This window comes from Alexandromys fortis, unplaced genomic scaffold, assembly GCF_014885135.2.
Source record: "Alexandromys fortis isolate MF-2015 unplaced genomic scaffold, M_Fortis_MF-2015_v1.1 scaffold_122, whole genome shotgun sequence".
In the NCBI taxonomy this organism is placed as follows: Eukaryota; Metazoa; Chordata; class Mammalia; order Rodentia; family Cricetidae; genus Alexandromys; species Alexandromys fortis.
In genome coordinates this window covers 1,354,866-1,373,779 of record NW_026068004.1, presented here as the reverse complement: position 1 = coordinate 1,373,779, position 18,914 = coordinate 1,354,866, and the positions used below count along the sequence as shown (strand labels likewise).

General features: G+C 41.0%; 1 protein-coding gene across 10 annotated transcripts in view; it reads right to left on the bottom strand.

Moving 5' to 3' along the window:
• The window catches only part of Macf1 (microtubule actin crosslinking factor 1), a 329,723-nt gene that overhangs the window by 86,299 nt on the left and 224,510 nt on the right, over positions 1–18,914 (bottom strand). For all 10 annotated transcript variants that reach the window (XM_050161305.1, XM_050161307.1, XM_050161311.1 and 7 more), the window contains 10 exons: positions 18,154–18,387; positions 16,574–16,798; positions 14,291–14,809; positions 13,418–13,594; positions 13,027–13,150; positions 10,668–10,876; positions 9,890–10,207; positions 7,567–7,733; positions 4,771–4,927; positions 2,982–3,099 (listed from right to left, as the gene is read on the bottom strand). In XM_050161305.1, coding sequence (XP_050017262.1) covers positions 2,982–3,099; positions 4,771–4,927; positions 7,567–7,733; positions 9,890–10,207; positions 10,668–10,876; positions 13,027–13,150; positions 13,418–13,594; positions 14,291–14,809; positions 16,574–16,798; positions 18,154–18,387 — 2,248 coding nt within the window. The remainder of the gene's footprint in view (positions 1–2,981; positions 3,100–4,770; positions 4,928–7,566; positions 7,734–9,889; positions 10,208–10,667; positions 10,877–13,026; positions 13,151–13,417; positions 13,595–14,290; positions 14,810–16,573; positions 16,799–18,153; positions 18,388–18,914) is intronic.

Genomic DNA, 18,914 nt, shown 5'->3' with positions numbered 1-18,914 from the left:
GTTATTTCTCTAGGAAACTGCTTATCTTTTCCTGGCATCTTTTGGCTCTACATCCTCTATCAGAAGACTGATTAAAGCATTGAGAAATATGGCCTACAAGCAGTCTAAAAATTCTCCTTGGGGCATCTGGTCCTGTTTCTAATTGCCACAGTTTCACCTATATTCTTCTCAAATTTCTTCCTTTTATTTTGGAGACCTTTCTAAGTATAAATCAGTTTATGGAATTATGAAGATTATAGAGAAGTCAAGAGAAATATTCATGGCATAATGCTGAATCAAAAGGACAGAACCAGACTGCGATTATAACTCAGAGGTAAAGCACTTGCTTGGCACATACCAAGCCCTAGTTTTTATCTCCAGTACTAAAAAAAAGAGGGTGGGGTAAAAAGAGAGCAGGGAAACACTTCTCTATGTACTCTTTATGTGGTGTTAAGTCTTATCTAAGATTAAACTGAAAAGTAGTTAGATTGATAGGTAGCTTTCTTAACTATTAATATTCATGTATTTTCAATTAAAAATGGAACAAACAGAAAGTCATTTTCCAGTGCAATAATGTGATCATGGAAAACAAACTAGACTAGTCATGAGGAGAGAGTCCTGGTCAAGACCATCACTAACTCATATGTGAGTCTTAATCTGTGGGCAACTTCAGTTTCTTCTGCTATGACAATCAACACATGCTGCTTTTGTGGAGAACGGACAGCTCTTGCTATTTCAGTAACAGGTGTGTGTGTGTGTGTGTGTGTGTGTGTATGTGTGTATTTTTAAAAGTATTTTTTCAGTGTCATTGATTGTAAAGGCCATAGCTTTTTGCTAGTATTTTATAATATTGAAACCTGTATATGAAAACTGCTGCATAGTACTATACAAAGGAAAACAGCAATAGCACATGTAGAACATGACAAAACCAGTTATATATAAAAAAGATCAAGCAAATGCTCATTAGGACAGAACTGTATAATCACAGAATTCTCAACATTCAGGGTCATGAAGATGTCAACTTTGAAGTAGCTTCTGTCATTAATGTTAGTTTTAGGTGTCTTCTGTGTTTAAAAAAAAATTGAATCCCTTATTAGATTATTTTAGTGGCTTACCTTGAGAACAATGATCCCTTGCCCCCTACATCATTTTCAGTATAATTCAATAGTATTCTAACAGTGAACTGTTAAAAACATGTCAACATTTGCAACTACTTGATTGTATGAACCACATTTTATGGATAGGGTACCAAACACAATACCACACAATGAAGCAGCCACCAAATAATACTACTTCAAATTTTTTATATATTCATTAAGACCGATTCAATAGTCTCACTAACATTTAGCACCTAACACACACGAAGCCTTGGGTTCAATCCCCAGCATCCCTTTAGAACCCCCAGTCATTCGATCAAATAAACAAAATTCCTAACGAAGGTACTTTAAAAAGCATGAAAAAAAAACCAATTTAAACCAGGAGCCATCAAATCATCAAATCATAGCCCAGTGAACAATTATGGCCCTTTTTCTGTTTTTAAAAATAAAAACATTAAGCAGGGCGGCGGGCGGTGGTGCACGCCTTTAATCCCAGCGCTCGGGAGGCAGAGGCAGGCGGATCTCTGTGAGTTCGAGGCCAGCCTGGTCTACAAGAGCTAGTTCCGGGACCGGCACCAAAGCTACAGAGAAACCCTGTCTCGGAAAAAAAACAAAAACAAAAACAAAAACAAAATAAAAGCATTATTTGGAACACAGATACACCATCATTTAAATTTTGTCCATGGCTGCTTTTATGCCACAGTGTTAGAGGTATATAAGAATATGGTCTGTAAGGCTTTTTACTATCTGGATATTTACAGAAACAAGTCACTGACTAATCTAGCCACATGCTGATAATTCACCAACAAAGAGGTTCATACATTAGAGCACTACTTCTTTTAGTTGTTGCTATTGTTTCTGAGAAAAGTTTATATACAGCTTTATCTCCGAGGTGACCGAGAGTAACCCTTAACTATGGAATTCACTTCCCTCTAGCTGCTAAGTTCTGGTATTACAGGCATGTGCCACCGTGACCGGCTTTTTAAAATTGTGGGAACCCAGACCCACAGAGTTGGGTATGTCTTACTATCTTCTGAATACTTTTTTCATAATTCTTGAGTTCAAGCCTACATTAAAATATCTTTATTAAAGCCCAGTCTACTTCACCAAAATAACAACAAAGAGCAAAAGTATATGAAGTCCTATATTAGACTATACACATAATCAGTTCTTTGAAATGTTCCGTCTGGAGTGTTCAAAGAAACAATTAACTTTAAAGTATTAATAGCCAAGTCTAATGGTTCTAACCTTTAATTCCAACACCTGAGAGTCAGAGGCAGACAAATCTCTGTGATTTCAAAGCCATTTTGGTCTATATAGTGAGTTCCAGGCTAGCCAGAACTACACAGTGAGACCTTGTCTTAAAAACAAACTACTACAGGCTGGGTGGTGGTGGTAGGACACCTTTAATCCCAAAGTGAGTTCCAGGACAGCCAGGGCTGTTATACAGAGAAACTCCATCTTGAAAAACCAAAAAACCTGAAAAACAACAACAATAACAAAAACCTACATGGGCCCTGCAGTGGCGCCTGTCTCCTCTCTGCCTCCCAGCACTTGCGAGGCAGAGGCAGGTGGATCTCAGAGAGTTCAAGGCCAGCCTGGTTTACAAAGCAAGTTCCAGGAAAGCCTGCAAAGGTCTTGAAAAACAAAACAAAAAAATCTTTACTGCTCAAAACAGGAAAAGCCCCCAAGATGATATCAGGCTCAATGATATATGAACTTTGGAAAAGGGAGCAGCATTGTTTAGCAGGACAAGAAGCAGGTAAGAATAAGAGAACATGGTCTTGTGGGGCTTCTTTCTTCCCATATTCAATTTTGATTTTTAGTTTAGTTAAACAAAAAGGCTCCTCCAGGGGCTACAAGCTGAGTGGTGATGTAGTCATCCCATTGTGATGATGTACTCACCTGTCTTAGCTTGGGAATCAGGTGCTGTGATCTCCATGATGAGATTTTCTAAGGAACTCCCCTTACAACTGATTTCTTCCACCAGAATCCCCTTACTTGCCCAGTCATCTAGAAGACCCTGTTAAAGAACCAAACTGGTAAATGTAACATCTGGCCTTTTCCTCATCAGTAGGAACAGGTGTTACAGACATAGTCCCTACCATTTTATTTTATGTGTATGAGTGTTTTGCCTGCATGTATGTGTGTGTGTATGTGTATATATATTTATACACACACATACACCCGCGTGCATGTGCGCACGTGCACACACACACAAACATATACACATTCCATGTGAATCCCAGAAGAAGGAATTAGATCCCCTAGGATTGGAGTTACAGAGGGTTGTGAAACACCATGTGGGTGCTGAGAACCAAACCTGGGTCCTCTCAAGAGCAACAAGAACTCTTAACTGCTGAGCCATCTCTCCAGCAACTCTCTTACCACTTTGACAAGAAACTATGCTTATTCTGGGTGTAGTGGCGCACACCTTTAATCCTAGTACTTTGGAGGCAGAAGCAGGAGGGTCTCTGTGAATGCCGAGCAGTGGTGGCGCATGCTTTTAATCCCAGCACTCGGGAGGCAGAGGCAGGCAGATCTTTGTGAGTTCTAGGCCAACCTGGTCTACAAGAGCTAGTTCCAGAACAGGCTCCAAAGCTACAGAGAAATCCTGTCTTGAAAAACCAAAAAAAAAAAAAAAAAAAAAAGGGCTATTTGTTGGACACCATGTTGGATCTGAGTACTTAGTATATGGAATTATTAGGTTGTATTAGGATTAAAATTTTTCTTGAAACACTATGTGCCCAATGAACTAATAAAGTTGAGGAGCCTCTTCTCCTCTTGGTTATTATTATTATTTTGGTTTTTTCAAGGCATGATTTCTCTATGTAACAGCCCTAGCTGTCCTGGAACTAGTTCTTGTAGACCAGGCTGGCCTCGAACTCACAGAGATCCACCTGCCTCTGTCTCCCAAGTGCTGGGATTAAAGGCATGTGCCACCACGGCCCGGCTCCTTTGGTTATTCTAACAGCAAATACTCTTAGCTTCCATTCTATGAAAATAACCAGATTTTTCTCTTTCATCTGCTCTTGATTCAGCTTGCTTTGCTGAGAGAAATGACAAACACATGGCAGTTATTGAGTCAGATCCTGTGTGAGTATGAGTCAATGTGGAGGACTGCTTCCAGCCATGAAGGGTCTTCCAAGCCTGTGTTTCTCACTTCTGATGAGCTAGAGAAGTTCTAGCTCTTTTCACCAAGCCTGCTGACCCAGTGTCTGCTCAGTTGCTCATATGAAGCTCTCTAAATCTCAAGCATGAGTAATAATAATTCTCATCCACAAGATAAAAATGTAAGCTTCTCACGAAATGGAATTTTACCAATCTTTTCTATAATGTATTTTAAATTTCCTATTATATCATGAGAGGCACCTAAGAAATAGCCTGTGGTAGATTTGGGGAAATCGTGTTTCAAGTAACATAGGCTGACAGGAATTTCTCCAACTTCCACTTCCGAATTTTGAAATTAAAACCACGTGTCACCATGTTTAACTTTGTTTTTGGGTTTGAAATAAGAAACTTTGCTGTGCTCAGTTCTAGGTAGGCATATGGAACCATGTGAAGAAGGGAATTCCAGTGTGGACAGATAAACTGGATTTTTCATGCTACCTCCCCTATTGTATCTAGAGTTCAGTCTGTATACACTTTCAAACTACTCTCTAGCCAGACTCCTGGAGACCTTTTGTTTACCTACATTCAAGTGTTCAATCTGCTTTTCCAGTTCCTTAGTACTCATAAAAGTATCTACAGGTGGAACATTTCCTTCAGTTTCTTTCAGCCATTTCTGGAAGGTTCTAATCAGCTTCCGGAATTCATCCAACTGCTCCTGGCAAGTTGATGCATCTTTCTCTCTGTGAACAAAAATGTTGTGTTACTCATTAGACTAAGATTTATAAAATGGACTTGAACTAAAATTAGGTTCATCCTGGGACTCTAGGCACCAATTTCCTAACAGGGCCCTTCCTTTCCATCGTAAGATTTGGCTGTACACACAATGTAGAAAAGCATCAAACTCAAGACTCTATTGCCCTTCTTTGGACATTTTTAGGGAAAGAAGTCTTTAATCTTCCTCTACGCTAAAGTGAAAGTGAGAAAGCTAAAGGGAGCCTGCTATTTAGGCACTGTGATACAATGGGAAGAATGCTGCCTTTGGATCTCCAGTCCAGCTCTGTTACAGTTCAGCTGTTTCAAGAACTAACTTAAGGGCTGGAGAAACGGAGAGAGTACGTAACAGCACTTACTGCTTTACCAGAGGACTTGGCTTTGGTTCCCAATATGGTGGTTTACAATCACCTGTGATTCTCATTTCAGATGCTGCCTTTTGGCCTCTGGGGGCCTGTATGTATATATTTGTTAAATATAAACTCATGCAGGTGTATATACACACACACACACACACACACACACACACAGAGTCTTAAAAGAGAAATCTGGTGCTGGAGAGATGGTTCTGCAGTTAAGAGCACTGGCTCTTCTTCTAGAAGACCTGGGTTCATTTCCCAGCAGCCACATGGAAGAAAATTCACAGCTGTCTGTAACTTCAAGATTGACACCCTCACATAGACATGGAAGCAGGGAAAACAATCAATGCACACAAAATTAAAAAAAAAAAAAAGGCTAGAGAGATGACTCAGTGGTTAAGAGCATTGCCTGCTCTCACAACTATATGTAATGAGGTCTGGTGCCCTCTTCTGGCCTACAGACATATACACAGACAGAATATCGCATACATAATAAATAAATATAAATAAATAAATAAATAAATAAACTTTAAAAAAAAAAAGAAGAGAAAAAAAGATCTGACTTGAGTGCTGAATTTGGCTCACGGAAGTTAGATGATTGGCCATAGGCTCCACATGCCCATAAATAAAATAAACCAAGGAATGGACATATCAGGGATCAATTCAGAGACCCTGGCTCTCCTGTAGCTTCAACTGTTGAGAAGGCAAAAAGCCCTCTTGGCCTTTGTCCTCAACCAAACCACTCAATCTGCACACACAGTATTTATTTATTTTTGAGACAGGGTCTCTTATAGCTTATGCTGACTTCACACTAGTTACATATGTAGCCAAGTCCGGCTTTGAACTCCTGATCATTTTGTTTCTACTTCCTGCTGGCTGAGATTACACATGGCTCTAAGTATTGGTTTGAGCAAGTTTTCCTCTAGTCATCAATAAATCAATATTACATTTACATCTAAAACAAGTAAGAAGTCTTATTCATGATCTTAAATCCACGTGGGACTCCTAATGGGAAATCGTGAGTAATCTAATAGTAAACTAAAATCGGCAAGTATTTGTCATACATTCCTGCGTCTGTGCTAAAAGAAGAATCTGGATGTTTCTCATAAATAACTTAACGTTATCCAAAGGACATTGGCAAGTACATGTGTGTGTCTGCTTGTCTATATGTGCACCATGTGCCCAAGGAAGCCAAAAGAGGGCACTGGATTCCCTGAAATTATACTGTGGATGCTAGCAACCAAACATTGGTCCTCTGAAAGAATAGCAAGTGTTCTTAACTGTTAAGCCACCTCTCCAGTCCATGAATAAAACTCATAATCATATCTAGGAAATCTCTAGTTTTGCTGTTTATTTTAAATTCAGTTGTAATCCTACTTACTATTCCAAATTTGTTCTGTTTGCTTCGGGTGACCTGGGCTTTTGGTCATTCAGATACTGAGAAAAATCAATTAGTAATAGATGTTGTAATTTGAAAGAAGTGGCTTGAGGGGAGGGCCTTGGACTTCCCACAGGGCAGGGTACCCTGCCCTCTCTTAGAACTGGAAGGGTAGGGTGATTAGGGGAGCAGGAGGGAAATGGGAGGAGGGGAGGAAGTGGAAATTTTGAATGGTATTATTTATAAAGCAATAAAAAAAAAGTGGCTCATGAGAGAAAGATGCCATGTGACAGAGCTCAGGTGGAGGGGTTTATACTGGGGGGGAAAGTGAATGGAAATGGGGGGAAGGAGAGGGGAGACTAGCCTCTGGGGATAGGAGTGGGAGAAGAGAAGAGAGAAGATAGAAGAGAGGGGGGGGTGGGTGGGCAGGGTCCTTTTAAAGAGAAATAGTGAATGTGCACAGGAGGTGCTCTTAGAGGCTACAGGTGAGGATGTGTACTCCAAGGTCAGGCCAGTACAGATGCCTGAATACTGACAATAGAGACCAATAAACATGAAGTGTATTGGATAACTCACCTAAAGAAGAAACTTTTTTCCCCCCCTAAAAAAAGAGAGGGTAGTTTTGGCTGTTCTGGAACTAGCTCTGTAGACTAGGTTAGCCTCAAACTCAGAGAGAGGTGCCTGACTCTGCTTCATGAGCACTGGGATTAAAGGCATAAGCTACTACTGCTAGGAAAGGAGGCCCTTTTTGATGTATGGGCTCAGCAGCAGAGTTTTGGACACCATTTTTTATGGTAAGGAAGTAAGATCATCTCACCCACAGCAAAACAAGACTGGTTCTGTATCATGACCAAGTCTGATGAGCACTCACCTTTCTTGAACCGTCTTCTGCAGCTCTGTAAAATCCTTCTTGAGTGTCTGTATCTTGTCCTGGTGCTGAGACAGGTCCAGTGCAAAGCCAGAGGAGCCCAGCGCAGTAACTAGTTGTTCAAGAGTATCTAGGTTCTCCTTTTGGTCTTCCATTTCCAGAGTGAGCTCCTGTTGAGCAAGCAACATATTAAATTATTGGACCCATTATCTTACTTTTTAAAAAAATCTTTCTGTGCATGTGTATGTATGTATATATCTCGTGGTTTGTGTGTTCTTATGTGTGAGTGTGGGCATGCACATACCACCTTGTGCATGTGGAGGTCACAGGACATCTTCAACTGCAGGTCTTCACTTTCCACATTGTTTGAGATAGGGACTCTTTTACACCCCCCCCCCTGCTGCATATGCCCAGGCTAGCTGGCCCAAGAACTTACAAGGATTCTTTTGTTTTTGCCTCCCATACCCCTGCAGGAGCACTGGGAGTACAGAAGCAAACTTACATTCAGTTTTACATGCAAAAACAAAACAAAACAAAATCTCCAATTCTATTTAATATGCATGTGTTGTGGTAGAAACAATAGCACAATTTCAAAGTTTTATTTATATAGTATATATGAGGTTGTTGGAACCCAGGATTCTCCCTAAAGGAAAGGAAGATACAAATGTGGAATAAAGGAAGAATCCTAAAGTGTTGTGTTTCTATTGGATAATTAGCACGATTTCATGATGTATTCCTAATAATATCTGATGACAGGACCTAGAAACAATATTCCAGTAGTTTGTCTATTTTATCTAGTGTCCAGATTTTGATTTCTAACCATTATTCCTTACCAAAAGTGGGGCTTCTTCAGGAAAACAACTGGCTTCAGGTATGAGACAAGGAAATTAGAAAGTACTCCTATGTTGATGCCAATATGTCAGAAGGACAGAAGAACACAGCTTAAAGGGAATCCTACTGACTGAATTAGGTGAAACTTTTGCATACCACAAATAATGAATAATATTCATAATTAAACTCTCTCTGATATTTTTATAAAGAGAGAAATAATTAGCAATTGGTGAATCAAGGAAGGCTATTACTTGTTGAGCCATTCCTACTTTACTCCAAAGTCTAAAATGACTCAAAATAAAACTAAAAAATTTAGGAACCGAAACAAAATATTAAGATCCTACTTAGAAAATGGAAAAAAGAAAATTGGGTAGGGCTGGTGAAAAGCCAGCACAGGTACTTTCTCTCACACCTGATATGGTGGTTTGAATGGGAAATGTCCCCCATAGGCTAAGGTGACACTGCTTGGGTAGATTTAGGAGGTATAGTCTTGCTGGAGGAGGTACATCACTGAGGGCCACTTCTGAGAGTTTAAAGCCTTTACCCACTTCCAGTCTCTCTCTGTGTCCTGCTTGTGACTGAGGCTATAAGCTCTGCTGCCTGTTCTAGTTACCATGCCTGCTGTTAGCTGCCACCTGTCCCTGCCATGACAGACCCTTACTCCCTGGAACCTTAAATGAGCCAAAGTCAACTCTCCTTCTTTAGGTTGTGTTGGTTACGGTATGTCATCACAGCAACAGAAAAGTAATGTAGAAACCTGGTACCCTGTACCACATGGTGAAAGAGGAGGACTTATGCTAATTGTCCTCTGACTGCCACTTGCAATCCCTTTCCCATGAATGAAATGTGAAAAATAAAAGAGTAAGCTGAATAAACAAGGCAATGATGTAGGAATGCATGTGACGTACTACAGATGCGAATGTGGGCTATCTAGAAATTCTGGAATTCAAACTGGCCACTCCTTACTCAGGTTAAATGTATACATAATATTATGACCCAGAAATTCTACTCCTAGGTATTTATTAGTGGTAGTTGATAATATTTTCACCTATTACTTCCAGTTCTGCCACTTCTAGATATATCGTAGGACTATTTTCTAACATCTTTGAAAGTTGGGTATGGGTATTTTAGCTGGTCTCTGACAGTATCTAAAACCTGCTTTGACTAATGAAATATAAATGGTTATGCTATGCACTCTTCCTCTTATGAGACGAAACCATCAAAGCACATGTCAGAGTGAAGACTATATCAACCTGCATATGGTTATAATTACAGTGAGCTGATCTTGGAATAACCTTATATAGGAGAAGTGAAAAAAAAATCCACACTTTTTCAGAATAGACAAACAACTTCTAGTTTACAAGCTGGGCTTCATAATTCAAAGGCAATGAAAGTAAAGTTTCCAGCATTACTGACACAGTCTGTGCTAAGTAAATGCTAGCTCTTTTCTTGCCCTTCCTTGTATTATACCAAGATGGCAGGTATGTATCCTTACCTGGATCTGTTGGGAGAAATGTGCAATATCTTGATCTGGCTGATTCCCAGAGGCCAGCATTCGACTTTTGTTTTCCATGAACTGCTGAAGCTTGCTGGAGAGCTGCTCAAACATCTCTGCCTGGGGCAGCAGCTTCTTCAGGTTGCTCTCTTTTTCTTGCTGCTGGCGCTGGAGCTGTTGGAAGCGCTGGCTCACCTCTGCCAGTTTGCCCTGCAGCACGGAGGCTGTGGCGCTGTCAGCAGTTTCCATGAACTGAGTGACCATCTCATGGGTGGCTTCCAAGCTGCTTTTTTGTCTAGCAATGTCTTGTTTGAGTTTCTGTCATCAAGAATGAGTCTGTCAGTTAGGGCTTAGTTACTCTAATATAGCTGAGTCATTAATTAATAACTTTTAATAACTCCATGATCAATGAGATTGGGAGACTGTATGAACCTGAAGAACGCTACATCCTTTTAGTTCTCTATCCATCTCACCAAATTACTTTGATCCCATCACTTTTCTTTGGGTTCAACAGAGGTTTGGAAATCAGGGAGAAAATTTTTCTTTCTTTTTTGTGGTGCTGAGGATTGAACTTGTCCATCTTAAGTGTGTGCTCTACCACTGAGCTACACTCCCAGTCTGAGTGGCAGAAACATCTGCATGGATTAGTCAACACCTGTAAGCCTTTTAGAAGATTCCTGGATAATAATTATTCTCCTGTTACTTTTTCAAAGTTAATAATATTATTACAGAAAAGACAAACACATCCTCCACTGTGACACTCAGGACAAAATCTTACCATGTTATTGGCCAAGACTTCCTGGATGACTCCTGATGAGAGTGATGCCACCTGCTCCCCTTCCAGGTTTTGTTCAACTTCCCTCATGGACTGCAACAGGTTCTCTAGGCTTTCCTGAACACTCTGAGATTGAGCAATCGCCTTCTGCAGCAGAGCAGAGCGCTCAGCCAAGCTACAGGAGAGGCTCTGGAAGCGGCTGAATATGGAATCTGGAAGATCAAAGCCACAAGAAGAAACACTGGATACTAATTTTATAAGGTGTTTTGAAGAATAAAAAGCTGGGTGTGGTGGGACATGCCTGTAATCCCAGAAGAACTTGGAGGCCATCCTGAGCTACACAGTGAGTTCAAGGCTAGGTAGGATACATACATAGCAAGCCTCTTGATGTGGGATTTCCCTCTGTATGCTATAAGTATGCTTTATTACCACTGGTTAATAAAGAAGCTGCTTTGGCCTATGGCAGGACAGAATATATGTAGGTGGGAAAACTAAACTGAATGCAGGGACAAAGAAGGTAGAGTCAAGTAGATTCCATGTAGTTGCCGAAGGAGAATGCCAGCCAGTCACTAAAGGAACAGGACATGTACAAAATAAGGTAATGCCACAGTCACATGGTAATACATAGACTAATAGAAATGGCTAGTTTAAGATGTAAGAACTAGCTAGGAGCATGCCTAAACCATTGACTAAACAGGGTTGTAATTAATATAGTTTTAGTGTAATTATTCGGGTCTGGGTGGCCAGGAAAAGAACATGCAGTCTCCGTTTACAGTCTCTGGTATCAGGAAGGAAGGAAGGAAGGAAGGAAGGAAGGAAGGAAGGAAGGAAGGAAGGAAGGAAGGAAGGAAGGAAGGAAGGAAGGAAGGAAGGAAGGAAGGAAGGAAGGAAGGAAGGAAGGAAGGAAGGAAGCTCAGTAGTGTATGCCTTTAATTCCAGCATTCAAGATGCAGAGGCAGGTGGGTCTCTGTAAATTTGAGGTTCCCCTGGCCTATATAATGAGTTCCAGGACAATCATTGTTACATAGTGAGACCTTGCCTCAAATACAAAATGAAACAAAAATCAAACAAAATACTCAGAAAGTAGAAGTATTTAAATTGCATACATTAATTAAAAATAATTCAAGTTAAAACAAATGGAATATTTTTGAAGTATATTAGTATAGTAGCCAAATTCAATAATTAGTTATTTGGCATTCAGTAAGAATCAGGAATTACACAATATGCCATGGACTAAAATAGTTAAGATAAAGTTCTGGTCTTAACAAAATGAAGACTGCAAATCAGCACTAGTAGAATAGACATAACAACTAACTATAAAAAGCCCTGACTACCATACCGGTACTAGAAGCACATTCTAGAGGAACTCAACAATAATTATTTCTTATTTTTTGCTTTTTGAGTGACAAGGTGTGGTGGTTTGATGAGATGTTCCTTCATGAGTCTTTGACACTTGAATACTTGATCCCCAGATGGGAAGACTAGGAGGAAGGCCTTGTTGTGAAAGTGTGTCGCTGAGGGTGGTTTTATTTAAGGCCCCAAAAGCCTCCTGACATGCTCTGTGCCCTCTCTCTGTGTATCTTGCTTGTGGTTCAAGCCATGAGCTCTCAGCTCTTCCTACCAGCATGACTTTGCTCTGCCATCTGGGACTCTGGCCCTCTAGAACAGTAGGCCCAATTAAATGTTTCCTAAATAAGTTGCCTTGGTAGGGGTGTTTTTATCACAGCAAAGCAACTAAGATACTGGGTTAATGGTTAGGATTTGACAAAGACCATAAAATCTCAGGTTTGTCTCCTTCCCTTCCTCCCCTGGACTCTTGGCAAGTAAAAAGGATAGATATTTATGGCATACAAATCATATTTTAGAATGTACACACATTATGAAATGACTGCATCAAGTTAGTTAACATGGTTACTTCACGTACTTAGCACTTTTCATGGTGAGAACATTTAAAAATTCACCCTCTTAATAATTTTCAAATATATAATGCACTGACTAAAAAGCCATCATGCTGCACCTTTGGCTAAATCTTGAAAGATGAACAGAATTTCATCACTAGTGGAGAACCCAATGTAATAAATGTTAGGTAAGAAACAGAAGAAACTTCAAAGGCAGTAAAACTTGAGAATGGCAAGTTTACTTAGAAAATGAAAGAAGCATGGTACAAGTAGACAGCAGATACTGAAAGGGTTGAAGGCAGTGGGTAAAAGTCTCCAGTATGGTAAGAGTTCACTGGAAAGTGAGCTCTGTCCCCTGCCCTTATCTCAGTGCTCTGGATGCCTGCTGACACCGTGTGCTATATACTGCAAACCAAAGATCACAGTAGACTTAAGTGGGTGGGAGTACTGCTGCTGTGCCATACCTGTAGTTTCTTGAATAGGCCTGCGGTCCAGGGCTGGCTCTCCTTCAATTTCCATTAGGTCATGGGCTGCTTTCTGAAGCTTCTCTACAGGGACTTGGTGCTCAGCCAATTCTTCCTGTAACTGCTGCTTGTCCAAAACAAAAGCAAACAAACAAATAAAAAACAAAACCTCCACATTTCAGTGAGTAATTAAAGGTGATTTTATTAACCTAAAATAGTAGCCAACCTTATAGAAATATTCTATTTATCCACAGACATAGATATTAAAGAATTTATGAATCAGATCTTGCTTAAGGTACCTCAACTAATGCACTAGTATTTATTTTATTAGTTCCCTCTAAGTCATGAAATAGAAGACCTTGACACACAAACATGGTCTGCATCTGCTTACCTTTGTTGTTGCAAGCTGCTGTTGCAGGATTGCAGGGTCAGAGGCAACAGGTTCTGAGAGGAGCTTCTTCACACTGGCCTCACAAGTCAACAGCCATGCCTGCAGGCTGTCAGCACTGCTCTGGAATTGCTGATACTGGCCTAGCAGCATGTTCAAGTGAGAGCCCAATCGTGTACACTATGCCAAAGGAAGAAAGAAGCCAAAAGGTAGCAGCTTCCAGAATAGTGTTCAAAGAAAGAACCCTGTACTGTTGGGGATGAGGGGGAGGTCACCGCAGCTTCACCCCACGGTTTTAGTGTCCATAAGCAAGTTCGCCATTATTCACACTACACTAGTCATTCACCCTCTTATGTCCCTGGGAGACTTAATGAGTTACATGACATGCCACCAAAGAAATATACATCAGACTGTAGGCAAAAGTCAGGAACGAAAGGTGAAAAAAATGTTCCTTTTGGGAGCTGTTGACAGGGAGTGGTGTGTAGATTCTCAACTTTAGGAGGAACAAAGATTTTTTGGGGGGGGGGGTGGTTTGCAGGACGATAAGGATTCATCCTAGAACACACTGTGTAGGAATAGACTGTAGTTGGTTTAAATTCTGCTGTGATATGCCTCTGATAAGCCCAAGACACTGGTCAGGACACAGGAAGATGAGCACCTCTCCCTTCCCCAATGGTGAGATACACATTCCAACACTGATGGACTAGGTATTAGACCATGGGCCCATAGTCTGCATTTTTTGTATAGCTCATGAAACCAATTTGCTTGTGGTTAACACACGGTGGCCCATATTCTGAGCCTTAGATACTTTTAAATATGGTTGTTTGAGGACTGCCATGATTGTTTCTCTGGAGGTTGATGGGGGTCTTCCCTTACCTTAGAGTGGAGCGTGCTATATCTTTCTGTTGCGTCCTTCAGCTTTTCATTCACTAAGTTTCTGGTAGCTGATGGTTCCTGGCCTTCCTCAAAATTGTTTTCTGTGTCTAAGACTTTCTGTCCTGAGATAGTCACAAATCTCAAGTCTCCTTTGTGGGAAATGACATCCTCTGAGAAGCTTCCTTGCCGCTTTAGCAAGGAACACAGGGCTTCAGGGCTGCTGCTGCCCTTATGCATACTGTTCAGCTCATTCTCAGATCGTTCTAGCCAGCTGTCAAATTCCCTATGGTCTTGCAGGAACTTCTGTAGTTCATCTCGCAGTGTCTGCGTCTGCTTCAGCTCTGCCTCTGACTTGGCCAGGGAAGCTGCATATTGTTCCTTCAGTTCACCAAGTTTCTCTTGTAGCTTCTGTCGTTCCTCAGGTGTAAGATTGTGACCATGTTGATCCAGGAAGGTCTGAGCTGACTGGGTGGCCACAATAAAATTCTGCTGCTGAGACAGCAATTCTTGGTGACGTGCCTGGTGAATAAATCACCCCAAAGATGATTGTCAGTGGGAAAGTGTGAACAATTGGTTATTTACAGCTAGAGGTGGAGCAATGTCCACCTCTGTTTCAAAATGCCACTCACTGTAGGACCAAGTGTGGCAGTATATGCATTTCATCTCTGTGAGTTCAAGGAGAACAAGAGCTATATAGTGAGACCCTATTGCAAGGTAGATAATATTTAAGATGAGATATGTGAATGTCAAAAGATGTTACAGGTCTCCACTAAAGTTATGGAGTGAGTTAAGGGTCAGATATAAAATTCTACATTGAAATTTTAAGAATAGACAAATAAAAGAATATATTAAATGTGGGAGTAGTGAAGAATACTCTTTAGAGAAAGTAAACTCTAAGCTAGGATCTGAAGAATAAAAGAAAAAATTAACCATGAGCCATGCCTTCCTTTATGTTCAGCAGTTAAGGGGAAAGAAAATTCTAAGAGCACGCAAGAGTGTGAGAGCTCGGCAGCTGGAGACTCAAAGTGAAGGAAGATGAAGGATGAGGTCAAGTAAGCAGAAACAGATCCTAGGAGGGTGGTAATAATGACAGTAAACTATATTAAGAGTTTGGACTTAATCTGGAAGGTAAAATAAAGTTATGTGAAGATACAGCATCTTACAAATAAGATGGCTCAATATGGGAGAACAATAGAAAAAAATCTAGGATGGTTATTAGTTTGGGAAGTTAGGAATATACAAAGAACAGGTTGGATGAACAGGCAGGTGAGGTCAGGCTGCAGATTACAGACAAAATTTGTTTTCAAGGAATTTGTCAATACTGGTATATGGTATATAGACAAGGGTACCTAAGAAAAGCGTATTGTTTTGGGGTGTATGAGTTTCTATATGTGCACACGAACAAGTGCATGCAGGTGTAACCAGAGATCAATTCTGGGTGCTGTTCCTCAAAAGCCACCCACATTATTTTTTTTAAGTTACTTTCTCATTTGGACCTGGAATCCGGCTAGGCTGGCTGGGACCCCCACATGGAGTCCCCATGCTAAGATTTTTAGCATGCCCCACTATGCCACATTTTAACACGGGTTCTGATATTCAAACTTGGATCTCATGCTTGTGTGGCAAATAATTTACCAAGTGAGCTATCTTCTCAGTACCAGGAAAGTATATTACAACAGAAAAAAGAGGCCTGGATCTACCTGGAAGGATAACAGTATCTCAAAGGCTGACCAAAGGAAAAGAAGGAGAATCAGGGTGAAGAAAGTTAGAGAAGTCAAAGCAGAAAGCATTTCAAGAGAACAGTTGCCGGGCGGTGGTGGCATGCATCTTTAATCCCAGCACTCAGGAGGCAGAGGCAGGCGGATCTCTGTGAGTTCAAGGCCAGCAGCCTGGTCTACAACAGCTAGTTCCAGGACAGGCTCCAAAGCAACAAAAAAAAAGAAACCCTGTCTTGAAAAAGAGAGAGAGAGAGAGAGAGAGAGAGAGAGAGAGAGAGAGAGAGAGAGAGAGAGAAGGAGAGAGAGAGAGAGAGAACAGTCACCAGGTCACCAGGGAGTGGTGGCGCATGGGAGGCAGTGAAAAACGGATCTCTGTGAGTTCGAGGCAAAGCTGGTCTACAGAACAAGCTCTAGGACAGCCAAAGCTACACAGAGAACAAAACAAAACAAAAAGAACAGTGTCCAAGCTGCTGTGATATCAAAGACACAAACTAAGGCTGTGATCAGTTTTCTAGAGTGAGACAGTTCCTTTCTAAACCCATCAAAGACAAGCTAACGTCCTTACCTTCATTAACTCATACTGCCTGTCCAGTTTCTCTGGTACTTGGTTCACCTCCACATAACCATCGGGGGCATCCAAGGCTCGTTTTTCAAGGCTAGCTCCAGAGAGTTGCTCCATTCCTAGAAGACTGGCCTGCGGCTGTCTTTCAGATGACCCCACAGAAGTCACCCAATCCAAGAGAGCATCAATCTTCCTCCTGTTCTCTGCCAGCTCGGTTGCTGCTTTACTCTGAAACCCAGAGGTGCTCCAGTGAGAACACCATCGTCACTCCACTGTGCGAGTACGGGTTAATAAGGCAAGTGGGAGATGAGGCCAGTGCTAAAAAGTGATACTCTGTCCTGCTGTAAAACCTTTCCATGCAACAAAGAATGGGAATCTTCTAAAACGTGTGAAAATAGTTATTTAAGATAAACTCCAGCTTTCCTCAATAGCAGAATAGCTTAAAGAAAAATAACCATTGGGAGGCAGAGGCAGGCGGATCTCTGGGAGTTCGAGGCCAGCCTGGTCTACAAGAGATAGTTCTGGGATGGGCACCAAAGCTACAGAGAAACCCTGTCTCGAAGAAAAACAAAACAAAAATACTGCAATGAAATGGACAAATGTCAGAATTTAGAAAGGTCCTGCAGACGCAGCACTATTCCTGGATCCTTCCTAACTAACTATGCAGAGGTGACACACTCGGGGGAAGAGTAAGATACGCCACAGGTACCATTCTTACCTGGCTATTCTTTCCTGAAGACATCTGTCACCTTTATCACAGCCAAACTGAGCACTTAGTTGTTAAATTTGCCTCTCAAGTCTACTCTCTAGTTCTCCAAGTATTTTACTTAAAAAGGCAGAGTGGTGCATGCCATTAATCCCAGCACTCAAAAGGCAGAGAAGTGAGTTCAAGGCCAGCCTAGTCTACAGAGTTGTTATACAGATAAACTCTGCCTTGGGAAAAAAAAAAAAAAAAAAAGACAAAATAAAAACCCCAAAACCAAAATAACAAAAAAAGGATGTGCTAAGATATATATTCATATATTTTTTTAACATTCATCTTTGTGTAGCTTGCTTCTCCTTCCCATGATTTCTACTCTCCAATTAGTATAGGAGTATACAGCCGAACAAAGGATCCAATTCAACCCTTCAACCCTCCAGTACTGAGTAAAACCATCCAAGACTTCACCTTTTAGTTTTGCTTTTCAGTTTCTCCTAGTCCCACAGTCCACACTGTAACTATACCACCCGCCTGGGAATAAAACCTCTAACTTCAAAAGAGCCTATAGATAGTTTTCTAATACTCTTAGGTCATCAATCAATATTCATGCAAGAAACATACCATCTGCTTTTTCTTACCCAGCCTAATATTGCATCTAAGCTAAAGTACAAACTATAGATTAAGCAAGTTTTCATTTTGTTTTTAGTAAAATACACTTTTTACCAATCACTCCTGATCTGAACTCCTGGACACTTTTGGTAAAGAAAGACCAAACTCATGTACCTGCTCCTAAAGTGCTCTTCTGTGACTCTAAAGGTCACCCAGCTTCTATACTGGCATAAGATTTAGCTTTGGAAAACAATCAAGTGTGGCAGACTGCTACCTTCTCCGTCTCGTGCTGTAAGGCTGACGTCACTGCTTCCTCCAGCTCCTTCTGAGCTACCCGTGTCCTTTCCTGGAGAGCCTCATACTGCTCCTTAGCCTGATGAAGTTTGTCTCGAAGAGACATTAACTCTTGGGGGCTCAGCTTGGTCTGGTTCTCTTCCAGGAACCCTTCAACGTCTTTGACAGCCGAGGCAAATGAGGCAGAATGATTCTGAATATCATCCTGCAAATCCTAACAAAGAGAAACCAAGATGACTGCCTTATTTTTAGTCCTTTCAAGTCTTCTAATAGAATAAGGAGGACACACACACACACACAGTCTCTGATCTTTTGATAAGAGTTTACTTATAGTTTACACTGAAAGAAAAAATTAATATATTTAATTTTCCCAGCAAATATTCAGTGTTGAATAGTAGAGACTTTTACTTGGCGATATTGTCTTCAAAGAACAAACTAACTTCCTTCCTTCCTTTTTCTTTTCTTCTGTCTCCCCCAACCCCCCAAGACAAAGTTTCTCTGTGTTAGTAGCCCTGGCTGTTCTGAAATTCACTTTGTAGACCAGGTTGGCCATGAACTCAGAGATCCACTTGTCTTTGGTGGGATTCAAGGTGCACACAACCACACCCAGAGAGCATTCTTTCAATGAGATCCTACTGACTTGTAAGTTCCTTCTTTGGAACCCATGTAAAGACAGAAAAAGAAAACCAAATCTACACTGCTGTCACTGGCCCCTAAAAGCATGGTGTGGGGCACACATAC